Genomic DNA, 16,704 nt, shown 5'->3' on the forward strand with positions numbered 1-16,704 from the left:
CAACTTGATTCTAGAATGAAGGGCGAGTACTGGCGCAATACCAAAGCGAACATCAGCTCTTTCCTTTGCCCTTTCAATTGCGAGAATTTTATCTGTATCAGACAGCGACTTTCCTGTATTTTCTCACACAAAAGAAGAAAGAACACAAAGAGAGTTATTCCATTCGCTAGGCTGAAAGCCATACACCAATTCTTGCCACAGTTTACGGCTTTTCTGTATTCTCACACAAAAGGAAAATACAGATATTCCACCTGCTAGGCAGAAAGCCTTACTTCTTGCCAGTTACATTCGAACGAACAAATGGTTGAAAATAACAACAGTAGAAATAAGGTCAACCAGAGGCAGCGTATAGGTAGCAATCTGTTGCCGAAAGCTCCAGCAACACAAAAGTCAATTATTAACAAATAGTCCAATGACGGGGTAAAAGCAACAACAATAAGTATCCCTATATTCTCAGTTTCTAACAAAATCAGATGTAGGGATACACTTACAAAGAACACCTTCCTGAAAAACCATGGGAAGAATACAACTCAAAACGAATTGTACAGCAAACTTAAAACTCTGAATGCAAAGAAGGCCGCATGATGCTATGGCCTGTGAGTAACAAGCATCATACCAACAAGGTAAACAAAAAAAAACATTTATTCCAATCAATAGGGAAGACATGCTCAATGCACACCAGAGTGAAAACTGAAGAGTAACCTATTGCTGCACCACCTTCCAGACACGAATGCAAGCATCTTCACCGGCAGTCACCAGAGTATCATTGTCGACGAAGGTTAAACCATGAACGCCACCAAGATGTGCTCCCTTGATGGTAATGCGACTGGCTGCTGGCTTGCCTATCTCATAGACAATAGCGCAGGTGTCCAGTGAGCCAGTGGCAACCAAACGACTGTCAGGTGACCAGGCCACGGTGTTGATCCGAGCTGTGTGGTACAGCATGTTCTTCAGCTTGATCTGATCCAGAAAAAAAATATTTTATATATTAAACAACTTATCACAGTCCCAAAAGGCTACAACTGCTATGCAACTGCATGAAAAGACCCAAATGAAAATCGTACGAGGGGCACATAGCCTTCCACCTCTCCTTAGATAAAGAACCTTACATATTTTCTATTACTTCAGAAACTATTATATGGTTATGAAATCGTGATAAACAAAATTAATAATTAAGAGAGATAGCTATAATTCCAGTTCATGTGAAACAACAAAGCACAGTAAGGTGTACCAAACCATGAGGAGTGTTTACCGAAAGAAATATCCGCACAGAGTCCAGCAAACAATTAAGTGATGGAAACAAAAACAGCAAAAATGGCAGTACAGGAGTATGAAGTTTTAATGAATTTAAGTCACCAACAACAAACATATAATGTGGACACTACATAGTGCATTACTGGACATGATTCAAAGATAAACTCATAAGTGAGAAGAAATTTGGGAGTGCAATATTCACCATTTAACAACTGAAAAAAAAAAGATCTAGTTGAAAACTGGCATTACCTCTCTACTTGCCCGATCCCACACAACAGCTTCCCTGTTGACATCAGCAGAAGCAAACATAGAAACATCTGGTGAATAATGTATGGAAGTAATAGCACCTCGGTGCTTCTCAAGCACAGCTTCTTCTGTAACTGTATCCCCATTGATGGAATATATGCGCAGTTTCCCATCTTGTGCACCCACAACAGCTTCAGTGCCATCAGGAGAAACAGAAGAGGAAGTGATGGTATAATTGACTTTTGTTGTAGAAATAACTTTGGAGTTGTGCAGCAGTACGATCCCAGAATCTGTGGTGATCAGTGCAAATTCAGGATTCTGAATTGCAAGGTTCAAAGCATTTGGCTGACCTCCTACATCAACTGACTCGGCATCTCCACACTGGTCTCCATTAAGAGGAATTCTGAACACCTGCTTTCGAGGAGAAACTGTAAGTTGCCCATAATAACTGAGCCTAATCATATTTCAACCTCTAAAACGAAAAGAAAAGATGGCACTCAAAACTTCAAACTCAGTAGTTAATTTCATGAGTGTTACCCAGATAATACTTAAAAAACACACTTTCATATTGGAAACAATTATAGTGAAGGAACTACTCTAATCACTGTTTATCCAAACAAGCCCCAGATAAAAAAATTGATTTTATATCCAATTAAATATTCAGATAAACACTAGGTATATGAACAGCTTGTTGATTTCTTTTACCTTATTATCGTACCCTGAAGTAACAAGCTCTTCTTCTACTGCAGCAAAGCATTTAATCTGGGTATTGTTCTTGCGCATCAATCTGCCACCATATCCAACGCCCTGTATCCATCTCATGATGACCCCATCATAACTTGTAGACAATATAGTTCTTGGGCTACTTTGAGGAAACAAAACCAAAGAACTAATAGTCTTCAAATGTCCTGCAAACATAACTGGTTCTTTGTCTGGATTGCTTGCAGAGAACACATTAAATGTCCCACCAAGGGAGACAGTCAAGAGATGGTCATTCTGCCAGAGGCAGCCTACAAGCATGTCATCCACACCTCCTGTACCAGGACAAGCCAAAGTTCTATTCAGTTTCCCACTTGCATCTTCCATGATATCCCATAATTTCGCAGTTTTATCAGCAGAAACAGTTAGCACCTAAACGCACCAATAAAGTAAGAGAAAACCATTAGAAGTGGATACACATCGGACATCGTCAATCATATGAAGTTGCTTAGATAGACGTACAAGGATTATCTGCGCCAAACATCCATTGAAAAGGAATGAAGGTGCTTAGATAGGCATGCATGGGTTATGGGGACCAAATATCCATTGAAAAGGGGCTAAAAGGCTTTAGTTCCATACAATCTAAAAGTCGCACAGACAAGAGTCCCATCTAGAGATGAGATGATGCATATTCTAGGTAATGAATTTTTGTAATATACAGGCTAGATCATTCTACATCTCTGTTGAAAGAAAATACTTTATAGATGATCCAATACCCTTATAGGTGGATCATGTTATACAATCAACAATGTTACATTTTAGGTAGGGTGTTTTCTGAATTTGTGGGTGCCTCAATCATGCTTAACAAAGAATTCTACATCAAGCCCAAGACAACCTGGACACGCCATAAATAAGGATGTTTAGTATTATGGTATAATAAAGAAAAACAGAGAACAATTAATATAAAATTACTTGTTTACTGTCAGGACTCCAGCTAACAGCATATATGCTCCCCGTGTGACCGCCTTCAGCGGAAAGCTCCCCAATCTTTTCTCCAGTTTTGCCATCATATATCAACCCCTTCTTATCAGAACTCACAGTGATAAACTTACTTCCATCAGGAGAATACCGGATACAGTTAACAAAGTTTGAGTGATCCCTGAAATTCAGAGTGAACAGGGAAATGTGAAATATATCGCAGGAAGTGCCATAAGTAAATAATGTTACAAGATAATGCATAATAAGTGTATAATGAATGACAACTAAAAGAAGTGTTTGAGAAATAATCAGCGAACATTATTCCTACAAAGCATGTACATCAGGAATTACATTCTCCTTAAATGCATGGAGAGCAATTCTATGCACCCCAGTAATTCCACTGTATCAGCTTCAATTCCCATGCTAGTCAGTTCACGGCTACAGGCATACAGGTGTTGAAAACATTAATGCTGCAAAAACCAAATGCTATTTCTACATAGCTCAAGAAGTAAAGCGGAAAGAAAAAAGACATTGCTATAGCATGCAGTGTGCAAAACAGATCCTGCTGTAATCAAAATCTGTGCTCAGGGCATGTTGTCAGATTCCGATTGCCTTTTCTCTTAATCAGTTTGCTTCGTATACACAGAGTCATAAAGATCGCATAGTGTCATCAAAAACAAGACAAAAAGAATAAATAAAAGGTAAAACTATATTGATATAAGTGATATTGTAAGCAGATGCAAAACAGAAGTAATTATGCCATTCTGGTAGATATCACCCTCTGTTAAAGACATGAATGCATGACTGATACAGAAGCAAATGAAGGTTTTGATTCACACAATTGGATAATGTAGTATGGCAAGCCATATCATGTGAATATATCCAGTCTATTGCAAAACACAAGGAGAACGAAGCAAACAAATATGCCAGAAGAGCAACAGCAGCACACTGTTAAGTAGGTCCACAAATCAGCAATCATTACTGACCTTATGGAATTCTTGAATTTGAACGGCGGTCCTTCGTAAAAATTAGCCAGAAAATCTTCGCCACATGTAACAATGCGAAATGGCCGTGTTGGTTTAAAGTCACAGCTCAGAACCCTCTTTGAGTGCCCATCAAACTCACCAACCGTGCTGCCAGAGTCCCACCTACACATGCAGACAACTTGAATAAGTATATAACAAGTCAAAACACACAAGACAAACTCGTTATGGTCCAAGCCTGTGCCTGTTCCTATGAGGAAGGATTGTTATACAATTAAGTATTATGTTGCACTAAATTCCAACCAAATCATCATCATTCAAACAAACAAAAATACATGCATAGTCCAACCTAAAACCAATTGACAATTATCCTTTTGGCTTGAGGATGTGAGGAGGTTATACAGAATGAGACAAAAAAAAGATATGGAAGTGTCAACTGTCAAGGACTAAAGCTGATAGGCTGAAGTAGTCATGTACTCCTGTTTCACGTTCCAGTTTGCCTCCAAACAGTTTGATCATGCAGAATCCATAAAATCAGCCAGATTTCATCAAATACCTCATCCAATTCACAAAATCCCAAACAATTCATTTCCACCAGAAGAACTACTGGTGACGAAGGCTATCCCGTTATCATAGAATCCATGCCTCAAATGACCTCATACTGCCAGATCACCGGACAACGGCCAGTCACAATTCGAATCATTCAATGGTTGATATGCTCTCATCCGAATCCCGATCACAGCCATACCGCGTTACCGCGAAAAGGGAGGCACCGTTGGTTTCCCCCCTACCCCTAACAAATCCTGAAACGAGATCGAGGTGGAAGGGCAGGAAGACCATCTAAGGTTTGTACTCACACGAATGCGCGGACGAAGGACTTGCCCTTGCCGTCCCCGGAGACGACGATGCGGAGGCCATCGGGGGACCAGCGGAGGTCGTCGACGCGTCCCGAGAGGGGGCGGAACTCGGCCTTGAGCGCGCGGTCCCCGTAGCGGCCCCAGACGCGGACGCTGCCGGAGGCGTCGGCGGAGGCGACCCACTCGCCGTTGGGGGAGAAGCGGGCGACGGTGGTGGGGTAGGCGTGGTCCTGGTAGGCCCAGGCGTCGAGGGGCGCGTCGAGGCGGCGGATGATGACGCTGCGGCCGGTGCAGTAGGCGATCGTGTCCGTCTTCGTGTCCCCGGCCAGGAGGATCCCACGGCCGCGCTCCGTCGCCGGCGAGCACGCGTACGTCTCCACCAGCTGCGCCATTTTTCCCCTTTTCCTTCGCGTGATCTGAGGTCGCGACTCGCGAGAGGGAAGGGTGGAGTGGAGGCCATGGCGGATCTAGAGGGTGGGCCTGGTGGGCCGGGTGGGCCGCTAAGAAATGGCCCACCGCCCAGCACTCCCGCCTGACACTCCCCTGAGGCCCCCCTGAGCCGCCCGCCGGATCGACGCCCCCGCTCCTGACTGCAAGTGCTCGCGACTCGCCTAGGTTTTGGGGGCGGCGGCCGGCAGCGCTCCTGCTCCGAGCTTCTGGCGTCGCGGCACGCAGGAGCACCATCTCTGCAGGCTGCAGCGCGCGCACAACGCGGAGCCGGCCAGCCGGGAGTACGCGGGCGGCGGGCGGCGGGCGGCTGCGGAGCCGCGGAGGGCACGGCCGCACGGAGGCCGGAGCTGCGTGCTGCGACCTGCGATCACTGCGGCACTGCCGGAGGCCGGAGCGCGTGCTGCGACCTGCGAGCCTGCGACTGCAAGGTGCCAAGGTGCAAGCTTCGACGGAGCCACACTGCCACAGCCACAGAGGCAGGGTAATTAGCTTGTTGCTCGCTCTGCATGACTACAAAATTGCAATCCTTACCTGCTAGTTCTAGATTGGTAGCCCAATTAATCATGGTTAAATTAGGAATTATTTATTGCAATTTGTAACTTCTTGCATCATTTTATTGCAGCATTGTTAAGACATTTTACTAAGTCATTGTGGTAATTAATTTTTTTTTGCTTTGTTGGACCACCCTAATTTCAAATTCTAGATTCACCACTGGCCGCGACCCAACGCGGACTGAGGTGGCCACCACAGCACCACCCGCAGCCAGCATAGCTCGCCCGCCGACTCCTGAAGCCACCGCGGAAACAAGGTAAGGATCTACGCCCCCGCTCCTCATTCCCATTTACGCCAACCCATATCCTCCATCCTGATTCCTGACACGATTTCTCTCCACTTCAGCAGGACCCCTCCTATCCATGGCTCGCCGCCTCGTCGTGCGCCACTTTCTCCCACACTTGCGCCTGCAGGCGCCGCGGCCCCTGCCTGTTCCACCGCTGGCTCTGGGCATGATTAGGCGTTGTGTCGGTCCGTTGTCTTCTCCGGTTCTGGCGCATCAAGGTGCGGGGTGTTCGATTTCGACCGCTTCCACCTTCTTTCCTCTTTAATCTCGTGTGGCGATGAATCATGTGAGTTTAGTGTGATGAAGCACCAGGGGACACATGCATCATTACCACCACCTGTACCTGAAACTGCCTGCATAGTGACTTGGGGTTTCCAATGGACTGATGTTGCTGATAATCATAGAGAAATAATTTTCGCCAGGAATTCTGTCCAGCTTCCTTTCTTCATGGAAATCTATGTTACAGCTAGTTGGGAAATATGGAAAATACAAAATGGGAAAATCTTAGAAGGTTCCAGCGTTAGTCATGATCTTAGGGTTGTGAAATTCAATGAACAAGTGGTGCTCCAGATGCACTGAGTTGGAGAGGAACTTAGACCTCAGATTTTTCAATGTCTAGAAACAATTTTATAAGCTGAAATTTTTTTCTATTTTCTTTTCTATACATACTTTGACTCTTTTGTACATATTATGTACATATTAAAAATCTGTAAAATATGATGCTGTGTATGGAATTGCCCCATAGCTTTTCGTAAAAAAAGACAACTGTATTCTGTACAGAAAACCACCCAAACCCTAAACTCTAATCGTGTAGTGGCAAATCTGTTTTGTTGAATCTAGTGATTGGGGCTTTATGCTTAGTTACTGTGTGCTCAGTGCATTCTGAAGTTTTGCGGTTAGTTACTGTGGTTGCTATACAACTGAAAGTTTGAAACTCTTACTTTAGACTGTACATTCCCAATTGGGGAGAAAACGACTCTATGTTCTTTTTAAGACAACATAATGCTGGACTTATTTTCCAGGCAAGATGGAAAAAAGTAACAGAACATATATGCACATCACAAGTTTAAAATTGGGAATACTTCATTAGTAAACCTCAGCACTTTCTTCCTTTCGGGTGGAATGGATTTACACTATTTGTAGTATATCAATTACCTGCGCTTGTAAGTTATTCGGTAGTGCATTTTTCCCTGTTCTATTCCTTTTGAAGTACTAGGTGGTTGATGCATAGAGATAGTACATATGTGCACAATGCGCTATAAAATTCAGGAGCTTATAATATTGCCATTCATTGGCCACTAGATATGCTCCAGAAGGTAAGGAATTTGTTTGAAATCTTCCACTGCTTCAGTTAAAGAATGATAACTTACCAAATGGTAATTTGATTTAATAAAAGGAGCATTAGATTATATTAAGGCAGCTGTAGAGGCAACTAATAGATAATTCATATTTGATCAGTCTAGAATTGTGTAGTTTTGGTGTCTGAATGAACCTTTGAGGAGTATAATTTATACAGAAGGGATCTTCTTTGTCCAGGAATACGATACTTTGCCGACGATCACTCACACTACGATCTGTTTGGTAAAAGAAGACCAGGGGATGAAGAGTTCAGAAAAGCTTGGCAAGAGGATGTTGATGAAGAGGACTGCCTGTGGACAGGTAGTGAAGATGATGACGAGGAGGAAGAGAGTGATACAAAATTGGAGAGGGAAATTAAGAAAGTAAAGAGGCAAGCCAAGGAAAATGCAAATCTTATTGATGCTGATGACAGTGATGAGTTAAGAAGCATATGCCCTGAGAGTGATGAAGATGATATGACTCTTTGGAGTGGCAGTGAAGACGATGACGATGATGATATTCCCTCTGAGGCACATCCCAGTGAACGCAGCGATTCATATATTGATAAGGTGTTTGAATTTGATGAGTCACCAAAGTACCGCACAATTTCAGAGCTGTTGAAAGCAGAGAATGAACCACCAGAGCTATCTCCAGGAAAGCAAGCAAGAAAACTTGCCGTAGAAAATGCTCTTAAGAAGTTGAAGAAAGGCCCTGATGGACGCTACATTAACGTATTTGATGTTGTCACTGATATAGATATCCTTATTGGAGCATTTGAGAATATTGTTTCAGGACCAGAATATGCAGAGCTGCGGGAGGGTGGACCAAAAAAGCTCAATATACAGTTCTTTAAGGATATACAAGCACGCATGAGGGACCCAAATTTCAAGTTTTCTCCAGAGTTGAAGTTAAAACCAAAGAGTAAGTTAGTGTCTAGGAAAAAGTGGCAGAAAGCAAAAGCAAGGAAGAGGAAAAATGACAGACGTTGAGCTGACATCATACATTGTAATGTATTCTTCTTTTTTCCCCTCATCAGAATGCTTTCTGTAGTGTATGGCAGAAGCACTTACATATAGCATATATGTTTGTATCTTCCCATGTGATGTCTGTTCTGTTTAGCTATTTAGAGAAGTTCTGGATTGCGTAGTCTATCCAAGTTCAGTAAGAAGCAGGGAGTATGATTGTCCATTCACACATGAGTGATGCGAATTTAGTCTGCAACACTCATCGGACTTGAAGTTTCTCTACTCTCTTCACTCTTCAACACATGACTGTCTTGATGTTGTCGTTTTTTATGGATTGGAACGTGGGGCGGGGGAAATGATAAAATTGTTGATATTTTATAGTTCTCTTGCATTTAACAGGAATAACTAATGTCCTTTGAAAGCCTCACAATGTATATTAGTGGGATCAACTATAGGCCCTGTTTTTTTCGCTTAGCTTATAATCTAAGCGTGGCTGAGAAGCGAAGATTTTCTCGCTTCTCGTAGTTCAAATTTCTGAAGCGGATTACCACAGAAGCGAAAACAAGCGAGACATTTGGTGGGATTATCGCTTATTTCCACCGATAAGCCGATTATAATCGGAAACAAACAGGGCCATAGTATTACAGTGACAGATTTATCAGTAACCTAGTATAACCTATTAGCTATATTACTAGAAGCTTTCTACATCTCTCCCTTCTGTTGTCATTACAAACTAATTGTTTATCTTTCATTATAGTTCCATGGACATAAATTTGTTTCTTCGTATTGTTTGAGTGCGCTTGTGCAGATGCATGCAAATGAGCAGAATTATATTTATATCTCGTTGCTTACTTCTGTATTATGCAGTGATATCTTTTCTCAAAATATTATGTTTGTTTGGTCTTTCATAAACATTAATACTCAGATTATGTCAAAACCAATTGAAATCATCCCTTACTGGCTGGTCCAATGTTTACCGTCATCCAGGTGTGACCTTACTTGTTCTGGACTTGTTTCAAACTGACTGGATACCGCTGGCTTTTTGGCCTTTTTATTTGTCCCATGTAGTATGCTTATGATCTTGGAAGATCATACAATGATCGTCGATCCTATGGCAAACAACATTTTTTTGGATGTTTGGTCACTGAAGTATGATCTAAGCTTACCCATTTTATTTGTAATCCATATAATAGATTATTACTAATGTAATCGTCATGTAAAGACTAATGCTGTCATTCCACTAACCTGTTTTTGATAAATTGGGGATTCAGCCTGCATATTGAAAAGTTTAATTTGTTCTAGAGCAATCCATGGTCGCTAAACCCTGCATATCATGCTGACTGGATCTGATTCTTGTGCCAACCACAACTGAGCACAAAACTAAGCTAGCCAAAGGTTACGGATTTGCATGAAATTATTGTGCCAACAAAACCATCAAACTTTTGGTGTGGCATGCCATCCTTTATTTTATACCACCTAGCACAAGGATTTATTATGAGAAGTTGCCATAATAGCATAAAGGTTTTGAAAAACAATTGCTTGTAGTATATTTGGTCTGGAGTGCTTGGGACTGAAAGTGTGTCATGCAAATAATGTACCTTCTTTTGTTCACTTCTCCTTTTCAGGAAAGATCAAAGGAAAGGAAGCTTCTTGCTGGATCATGCGGGTGAGCATGCTCGTGCTCTACTTGTAGTTAATCTATACTTTATTACCCATCTCGCCTCAATTATAGCTCTGCTTATATTTAATTGCTGCCGAACATAATTATAGGATTCGCTGGGCTAGTTTCTTATCTGGAAGCATTGGTGACGGATCAATATTAAAGTTCCTGAACCTGTTGCTATTAGTCGACCTGAAAAGCATCTACTTCTGAAGTTAAAAGCATCCCCTGCTGAAGTTTCCCTTTGAGTATTGTAGTTGGCTGGCTCCACAACCTAATGATATATTGTAGGCTTTCAGACTTCTTTCATTGGGAGCATAAAGTTTCATCTTCCACTTTTACTCTCATAAAGCTAAACCAAAGTATACTATAAGACGGCGAACATAGTTTTTAATTGACAAAAAGGCAAGGTACTTTGAACAAATTGTGTTGAACAAATTGTGTTGAACAAATTGTGCTTTCTTCAAAATAAGGTAACTACCCCTGAAATTGCAAACCATTCTTTTATGTTTATTAATACAAGAATTTTGTATTGTTGAAGCTTTGTTCTGAGTTTTAACTGAGCATCTTTAGAATTCCAGTTGTTTATTGGTAATATAATAATATTTCGAGTCATGGTACTGACGTACCGGAAATGAGTTGTGGTAACTGATCTTTAGAACAGTGTTGTCGCTTAAAATTTTCAGGAATGACACGACTTCCGCAGTTGCTTTTACAGTTAAGGTCCCCATCGGCCATACTGCTTAAACTGCCCAAATTCCGAAGTTCCACTAATATACAACTGGAAACATCACCCAAATACCAAAGCTCTGAATCAAAAGGCTGGCATGTCTGTTGAGGCTCCCAATGGATCTCTGCTCGCTTGTTCATCTCGCAGGGGCCAAGTTTTCTCGGTAGTTGTAAACACCATTCCACTGTGCTTCACACCTGCAGGTCAAAAAGTCGTGGTGCCCCTGCTCAGGCATTGCCGTCACAGAGCTCCCTCTTTCTTGAACAGTTTTTCCCCCCTTTACATGCTTACCCCGTCATCATAATCCCTTGTACTAAAAGCAAGCATCAATTTTATTCTAGTTATATACCAAAGCTGCTTGATAAAGTCTAAAGATGATCATTTGTGTTTATAGTTTGCTGTGCATGGCATTCCATGCCCTCAGCTGCATTCCAGCTTTTGTCCACTGCTCCCTGTGTTCTGGTCCCTCCTCAGCGCCTAGCTTGCTGAGAGGTCTGCTGTAGTGCTGTACATCCTCAGCCTCACATGGTTGTTGGAGTACTTCACACACACTCTCTCTCTCGTACATGCACACAATGTGCATGTGTGTGCAAGGGATAGATGTTGACTGAAATGGGGAAAGCCTCATCTCAACTACACTAGCATGATGTACTGGGTCTGCTTTAGTGTCTCTCTCAGCTTTCTATTGGGGAGAAACCTCTTACTGGGTCTGCTTTAGTGTCTCTCTCAGCTTTCTGTTGGGGAGAAACCTCTTTTCCACAAAGCTAGTGTGTTGGGTATCAATACGGCAAGGGGCACGTAGCCCTAGTTACATTCCTGACGGAAAGAAAACTGAGTGGTTATCCAGATTTGGCTTGTTTGGTCTGTGACCGCATGTCTCTGTCTTTGGCCATTTCACTTCAGCCATTCAGGACCATTAGTTTGGTGGAAAATCCATCTACTAATTTATGCATACTTGTTGGGTCAATGTGCTTGTTACCGTGCATATTTATTTTTCGCTGAAATAAACTGCATACCTGCATCCTAACTCTTGTTCCATACTTCCATCCGTGCCTTTCAACTCCAATAGTTCAGCAGCTGTTGCATTGCACGATCCTTGCATTGAGTTGACCATCATTGCTACTGCAGCCGTGCAGTGCAGGCTGGGATGCCGCACGCCCCCTGCAAGTGTTTGCAATATTATACACACATCAACCATTCCACTCATCCATGGAAGAATATACAAACCATTTGTCTGCCAACCTCTCTTCCCGAGAATCCTATACATTCTTTACACATGTGAAGTGGGGGAACTGCCAACCGTGCACCACAAAAGTATTGCCTTTTGCAGTTCGTACAGTTAGCTAACTACTTGAAAACTGGATAAACTGTGCACTAAAAGTTCATGGAATCCTTAAGAATATAAATACAGGGATAGGTAGGTTTGTGCATTCCACCTTTGTGCCATGCTCACCTCAGTGCTGGGTAGTATAATACTGGGAAGTCGAACTTATAGGGACCTTTAGAATAACAATCTTAGTACCAGCGTTTCTGATTTTGTTTTTTTTTTCTCAACAGTTATCAATTGTCTATATGTCTGGATGCATCATGGTATCTGTACTATAGTCTGTCAAAAGTGGTAAGGAGGACTGGTGAGAAATCAGAATTTATTTTCGTTAGGGACCAATGCCGTCATGAAGTGAGCCACAACCATTATGATGCGCATTCATTTTCAACCACCTTTACCAGCATACACTTTCATCATGGTTCATGGAATTTGATCATGGTTGGCAACTTTGGGTTCCGCAGGCTCACAGCTTTCTTGCAAGGAAAACTGCACCCGGTGTTTGCAACCTTCCCCTTTTGGTTCTTGAAATCCATTTGCAATATGTACGTCTATTCTCCTAATGTTTTCAACCTTAGAACACTACTATGTGGATTTTTGCTGCCTAAAGTATGGTGTCAGGCCTTAAAAACTCGCAAGTCATCTATGCTTAATTAGCCAGTTAACCTTTAATTTCTCCTCACATGGCACTCCCACCAGCTCCACTCCAATGCCATGACCATCTGCTGGGTGGTGCGGGACAAATTCTGCCAGTACATCACCCCCGATGTTTGACTGCTAACAGTTGTTCAACCTCTCCCACTGTTAGCCTGATGCCATGATCACAGGTCACATGCCACAGGATACAAGTCCACACCAGATATACAATATACAAATTATAGCAAGCCAGTCAGGGCAAAGCACTAGGCAGTAAAAGGTATTACATTACAGTGTTTGATCACCCTCTCATGTTGCCCCTACTTTCAACAGCACATCTAAGTCAACACCATGATTCATTCTTGATACAGGCGAAACCATAAGAGCAGAAAAATAATGAGACGAAAAAAGAAAAGGTAGCAGGACTGCATCACCATTACCATCCTTCATCAACAACCTCTAGATTCTAGCTTTGTAGCAACATCCCTACATGACAACACATCCCTTGGTGTTCTCATCACTGAACATGGTCTCCACATCCCCATTGCTGGCCGGGTAACCAGCGCTGCCAGGATGGGGATGGTAGTAGTAGTTGTAAGGGTTGTAGTAGCCAGTGTAGGGGCTGATCTGGGGAGAGGAGTGGTACATCATCTGCGGCTGCTGCTGGGGCTGATGCATCATCATCATGTTGCTGTTCAGGCCCCTCAAATTGTTCTTCATCGCCGCCGTCGCCGCCGGGTGATGATGATACCCCTGCATGCTCGCCATGAGGTTGTTGCTCTGCTGCTGCTGGAGGTGGTGCTGTTGCTGTAGACCTCCATAGCCGGCAGCAGCATAGGACGGATGGTTGAAGCCTGTGTAGCCTTGGAAGCCAGGAGCGGCATTGCCTGCTCCCAGGCCATGGCTCAGGCCCAGCATGCCAGACATGGCACCAGCGTTCCTCTGGGCACCATTGGCCATCTTGGCGTTTGCCGCTGCCGCCATGTTGATCACATTCGCATTCTTCTGGTTCTGGACGCCGACGCCAGCACCCATCTTGGCATTTGCCGCTGCCATGTTGATCACATTCACATTCTTCTGGTTCTGGTGGTGATTGGCTCCACCACCTCCGGCGCCACCATTACCTTTCTTGCCATTGTTGTGGTTGTTGACAGCGGCATTGTTGCCGTTCTTGTTCTGGTTCTGGTGGTGGTTGTTGCTGTGGAACCCAAGCTGGCTCATCTTGTCCCCGAGGAAGCGGAGCTCCTCCTCATAGTCATCGTCGAACTCGTCATCCTCATCATCATACAGGTCATCATCCTCGGAGCTGAGCTCAGCGAGCTGGTGCTTGTTGTTGTGCTGGCTCTTGAACGCCTTGAGGCCCTGCATGAGGCTTCCAACCCCTCCCCCCTGCCCGCCCTGCTCCTTCTGCCCGCCGTTGTTGTTCTTGTTGTTGTGGCCATCCTTGCTCAGATTGGCACCTTGCTTCTGCTGATGCTGCTGCTTCTGCTGATGCTGCTGGTGCTGGTGCTGGTGGTTCTGCTGCTGCTTCTGCTGGTTATTGCCCTTGTGGCCCTGGTTGCCGCCGACCTTCTGCGGCGACCACAGCTCGGCATGCTTGCCGCCTCTGGTGAGCTTCCGGATCAATGTCTCGGCGTCCACGTCCCCCGTCACCGAGACCTTGTGGTTGTCCACATCGATGGCCACCGAGTACACGCCTGCACGAGATGCAAACAGAGATGGGTTCACAGGCGGCTCGTGAGCCACGGTAAATTACCTACCAAGTACTGGCCACCTATTACGTTATAGGGATCACAGGATGCGTGGGCTTGTGCGGCGAGTGGGGTTGCGATCCAGAGTCCTTTCATGTCACACACAAGATTGGCAGGGAATTTCACCCCAACGGCTCAACCTGAGGCAAGGCCCTTTTTAGTTGAAACCCAATTTTTTTTGAAAGAATCTTGCTAATTTGAAGTACTAAATGAAGTTTATTTACAAAACTTTTTTACAGATTGGTTGTAAATCGCGAGATGAATCTAATGATACTAATTAATCCATGATTAATCCATAATTAGCGGATGGTTACTGTAGCATCACTGTTGCAAATCATGAATTAAGTAGGCTCATTAGATTCGTCTCGCGATTTACAGCCCATCCATATAAAAAGTTTTGTAAATAGATTTCATTTAGTACTCCATGCATGTGTCGAAACATTCGATGTAACTTTTTTTTTTGTGTTTACAAAGTTTACGGGGTAGGAACTAAACAGGGCCTAAAACTGCATGGCCTATTTACCATGACTCTCCGGTAAAATGCACATCAGCTCAAAGCTGGTGAAGTGGCGAGCCGAGTTAAAATCCGTTCTTTTCTTTGTTTTCTCCAAACTAAGGCTGTGTTTAGTTCCAACGAAAAAAAAAATTTGCGATGGAATCTTGCTAATTTGAAGTACTAAATGAAGTCTATTTACAAATTTTTTTCACCGATGGATAGTAAATTGCGAGACAAATCTAATAATGCTAATTAATCTATAATTAGGGGATGATTAATATAGCATCACTATTGCAACTGTTGCAAATCATGAATTAAGTAGGCTCATTAGATTCGTCTCGCGATTTACAACCCATCCATAAAAAAATTTTGTAAATAGACTTCATTTAGTACTCCATGCATGTGTTAAAATATTTGATATGAGCTTTTTTTCGTTTACAATTCATGAGTAAAAATCTAAACAGGCCTAAGATACTAGCAGGAAATAATTTTGGTCTGAACCTTATGTGTGAGGTACATGAAAAGCCGGGATTTCTTGTCGTGTCAACGCATTGAGCAAGACACAGGGTGGTGCCTTCAGTTGCAAGTGGACAAAACCTTCAGTTTTTATGTCCGGACAGAACAAAAAAAGAAAGATAATTTTCAGTAAAGTGCTTGTGTCAAGAAAAGGGAGAACTGAAAAAAAAACAAGTACCTACCACTAGCACCAGCTGAGAGAGAGAGAGAGAGCGCGCGCTCTCCTGCAGGAGGCCAAGAAATGGGGGGACGGCGAAACAGCAAAGCTGAGGGCGTGCATGTGAGAGAAGGGGGGGGGGGGGGGGGGGGGGGCAAGTACCTTCAATCTTCTGGAGCAGCTTCTTGACCTTGTGCTTGCACCCGTCGCAGTGTATGTTCACCCTCAGCAGATGGTTCTGCGGGAAGGAAGGAAGGCAAGGCAAGGCGAAGACCCCAGAACAGTTGAGTCAGCTCTCTCGCTCAAAGAAGCCACATGTTTGACATGAGAAAAGGGGAGGGGAGGGAGAAAGGAACCTGGATCTTGACCAGCTTGAACTCCTCATCTTTGGTCATTCTGCCCGGGGAGAGCTAGCGCACTGTTGGCAGGTCGCTGCAAGGCTGCTGGGAGGAGAGGGAGAGGGGGCGCCGGAGGAGGAAGAGGCGCTGCAGGAGGCTGGAGCTGCAGCCGAGCGAGCTCGCGGCGGCTCAGTGGAGTGGGGTGGTGGGAGAGGACGGACTGGAGTGACGGTGCTGGTGGTAGTGGTGGTGGTTCTTGCTGTGCCGTTGCGGTGCAGGAGAAGCAGCCACTGCTACTCAAGCGTGTTTATTTCCAACGAAAAAAAATTCGATGAAATTTTATTAATTTGAAGTACTAAATAAAGTCTATTTATAATTTTTTTACACAGGATTATAAATCGCGAGACGAATCTAATGATAATAATTAATCTATAATTAACAAATGGTTACTGTAGCATTACTGTTGCAAATTATAGGTTAAGTAGGCT

At 43.6% G+C, this 16,704-nt stretch overlaps 3 protein-coding genes across 7 annotated transcripts; 1 reads left to right on the forward strand and 2 right to left on the reverse strand.

Moving 5' to 3' along the window:
• Nucleotides 1–326: 326 nt before the first annotated feature.
• On the reverse strand, nt 327–5,457 carry LOC120706140 (actin-interacting protein 1-2-like). The gene is made up of 6 exons (XM_039990714.1): nt 5,018–5,457; nt 4,164–4,325; nt 3,172–3,358; nt 2,206–2,631; nt 1,504–1,911; nt 327–960 (listed from the first exon to the last, which is right to left on the reverse strand). The coding sequence occupies exons 1-6, from the start codon at nt 5,407–5,409 to the stop codon at nt 703–705; spliced, it is 1,833 nt and encodes a 610-aa protein (XP_039846648.1). The 5' UTR covers nt 5,410–5,457; the 3' UTR covers nt 327–702.
• A 133-nt stretch (nt 5,458–5,590) lies between these two features.
• Nucleotides 5,591–13,374, forward strand: LOC120706142 (nucleolin-like). 5 transcript variants are annotated; one of them, XR_005688208.1, is made up of 6 exons: nt 5,591–5,948; nt 6,171–6,275; nt 6,365–6,523; nt 7,842–8,649; nt 10,236–10,274; nt 12,556–13,374. XR_005688208.1 is itself a non-coding variant. In XM_039990716.1 (4 exons), exons 3-4 carry the CDS (start codon nt 6,382–6,384, stop codon nt 8,630–8,632), a joined length of 933 nt encoding a protein of 310 aa, XP_039846650.1. In that variant the 5' UTR covers nt 5,591–5,948; nt 6,171–6,275; nt 6,365–6,381; the 3' UTR covers nt 8,633–8,839. The 5 variants fall into 5 exon arrangements, 2 of the variants coding, with proteins under 2 accessions (XP_039846650.1, XP_039846651.1); XR_005688206.1 differs by lacking the exon at nt 12,556–13,374 and adding an exon at nt 10,371–10,603; XR_005688207.1 differs by lacking the exon at nt 12,556–13,374 and adding an exon at nt 10,379–10,603.
• LOC120706141 (heavy metal-associated isoprenylated plant protein 37-like) lies at nt 13,183–16,506 on the reverse strand. The gene is made up of 3 exons (XM_039990715.1): nt 16,235–16,506; nt 16,041–16,116; nt 13,183–14,655 (listed from the first exon to the last, which is right to left on the reverse strand). The coding sequence occupies exons 1-3, from the start codon at nt 16,271–16,273 to the stop codon at nt 13,445–13,447; spliced, it is 1,326 nt and encodes a 441-aa protein (XP_039846649.1). The 5' UTR covers nt 16,274–16,506; the 3' UTR covers nt 13,183–13,444.
• Nucleotides 16,507–16,704: the final 198 nt, after the last annotated feature.

The sequence above is a fragment of the Panicum virgatum genome, chromosome 5K, assembly GCF_016808335.1.
Source record: "Panicum virgatum strain AP13 chromosome 5K, P.virgatum_v5, whole genome shotgun sequence".
Lineage (NCBI taxonomy): Eukaryota > Viridiplantae > Streptophyta > Magnoliopsida > Poales > Poaceae > Panicum > Panicum virgatum.

Bases quoted from the DNA above. Each gene is read 5' to 3' on its own strand.
- LOC120706140 (XM_039990714.1), bottom strand. From the start codon at position 5,409: ATGGCGCAGCTGGTGGAGACGTACGCGTGCTCGCCGGCGACGGAGCGC. The intron at 2,632-3,171 runs GTAATTTTATAT...TGGTGCGTTTAG, and splicing joins GGAGTCCTGACAGTAAACAA to GTGCTAACTGTTTCTGCTGA. The intron at 1,912-2,205 runs GTAAAAGAAATC...CCTCGAAAGCAG, and splicing joins CTTCAGGGTACGATAATAAG to GTGTTCAGAATTCCTCTTAA.
- LOC120706142 (XM_039990716.1), top strand. From the start codon at position 6,382: ATGGCTCGCCGCCTCGTCGTGCGCCACTTTCTCCCACACTTGCGCCTG. The intron at 6,524-7,841 runs GTGCGGGGTGTT...TTCTTTGTCCAG, and splicing joins TCCGGTTCTGGCGCATCAAG to GAATACGATACTTTGCCGAC.
- LOC120706141 (XM_039990715.1), bottom strand. From the start codon at position 16,273: ATGACCAAAGATGAGGAGTTCAAGCTGGTCAAGATCCAG. The intron at 16,117-16,234 runs GTTCCTTTCTCC...TCCTTCCCGCAG, and splicing joins TCAAGCTGGTCAAGATCCAG to AACCATCTGCTGAGGGTGAA. The intron at 14,656-16,040 runs GTACTTGCCCCC...CATCTCGTGCAG, and splicing joins GCTGCTCCAGAAGATTGAAG to GCGTGTACTCGGTGGCCATC.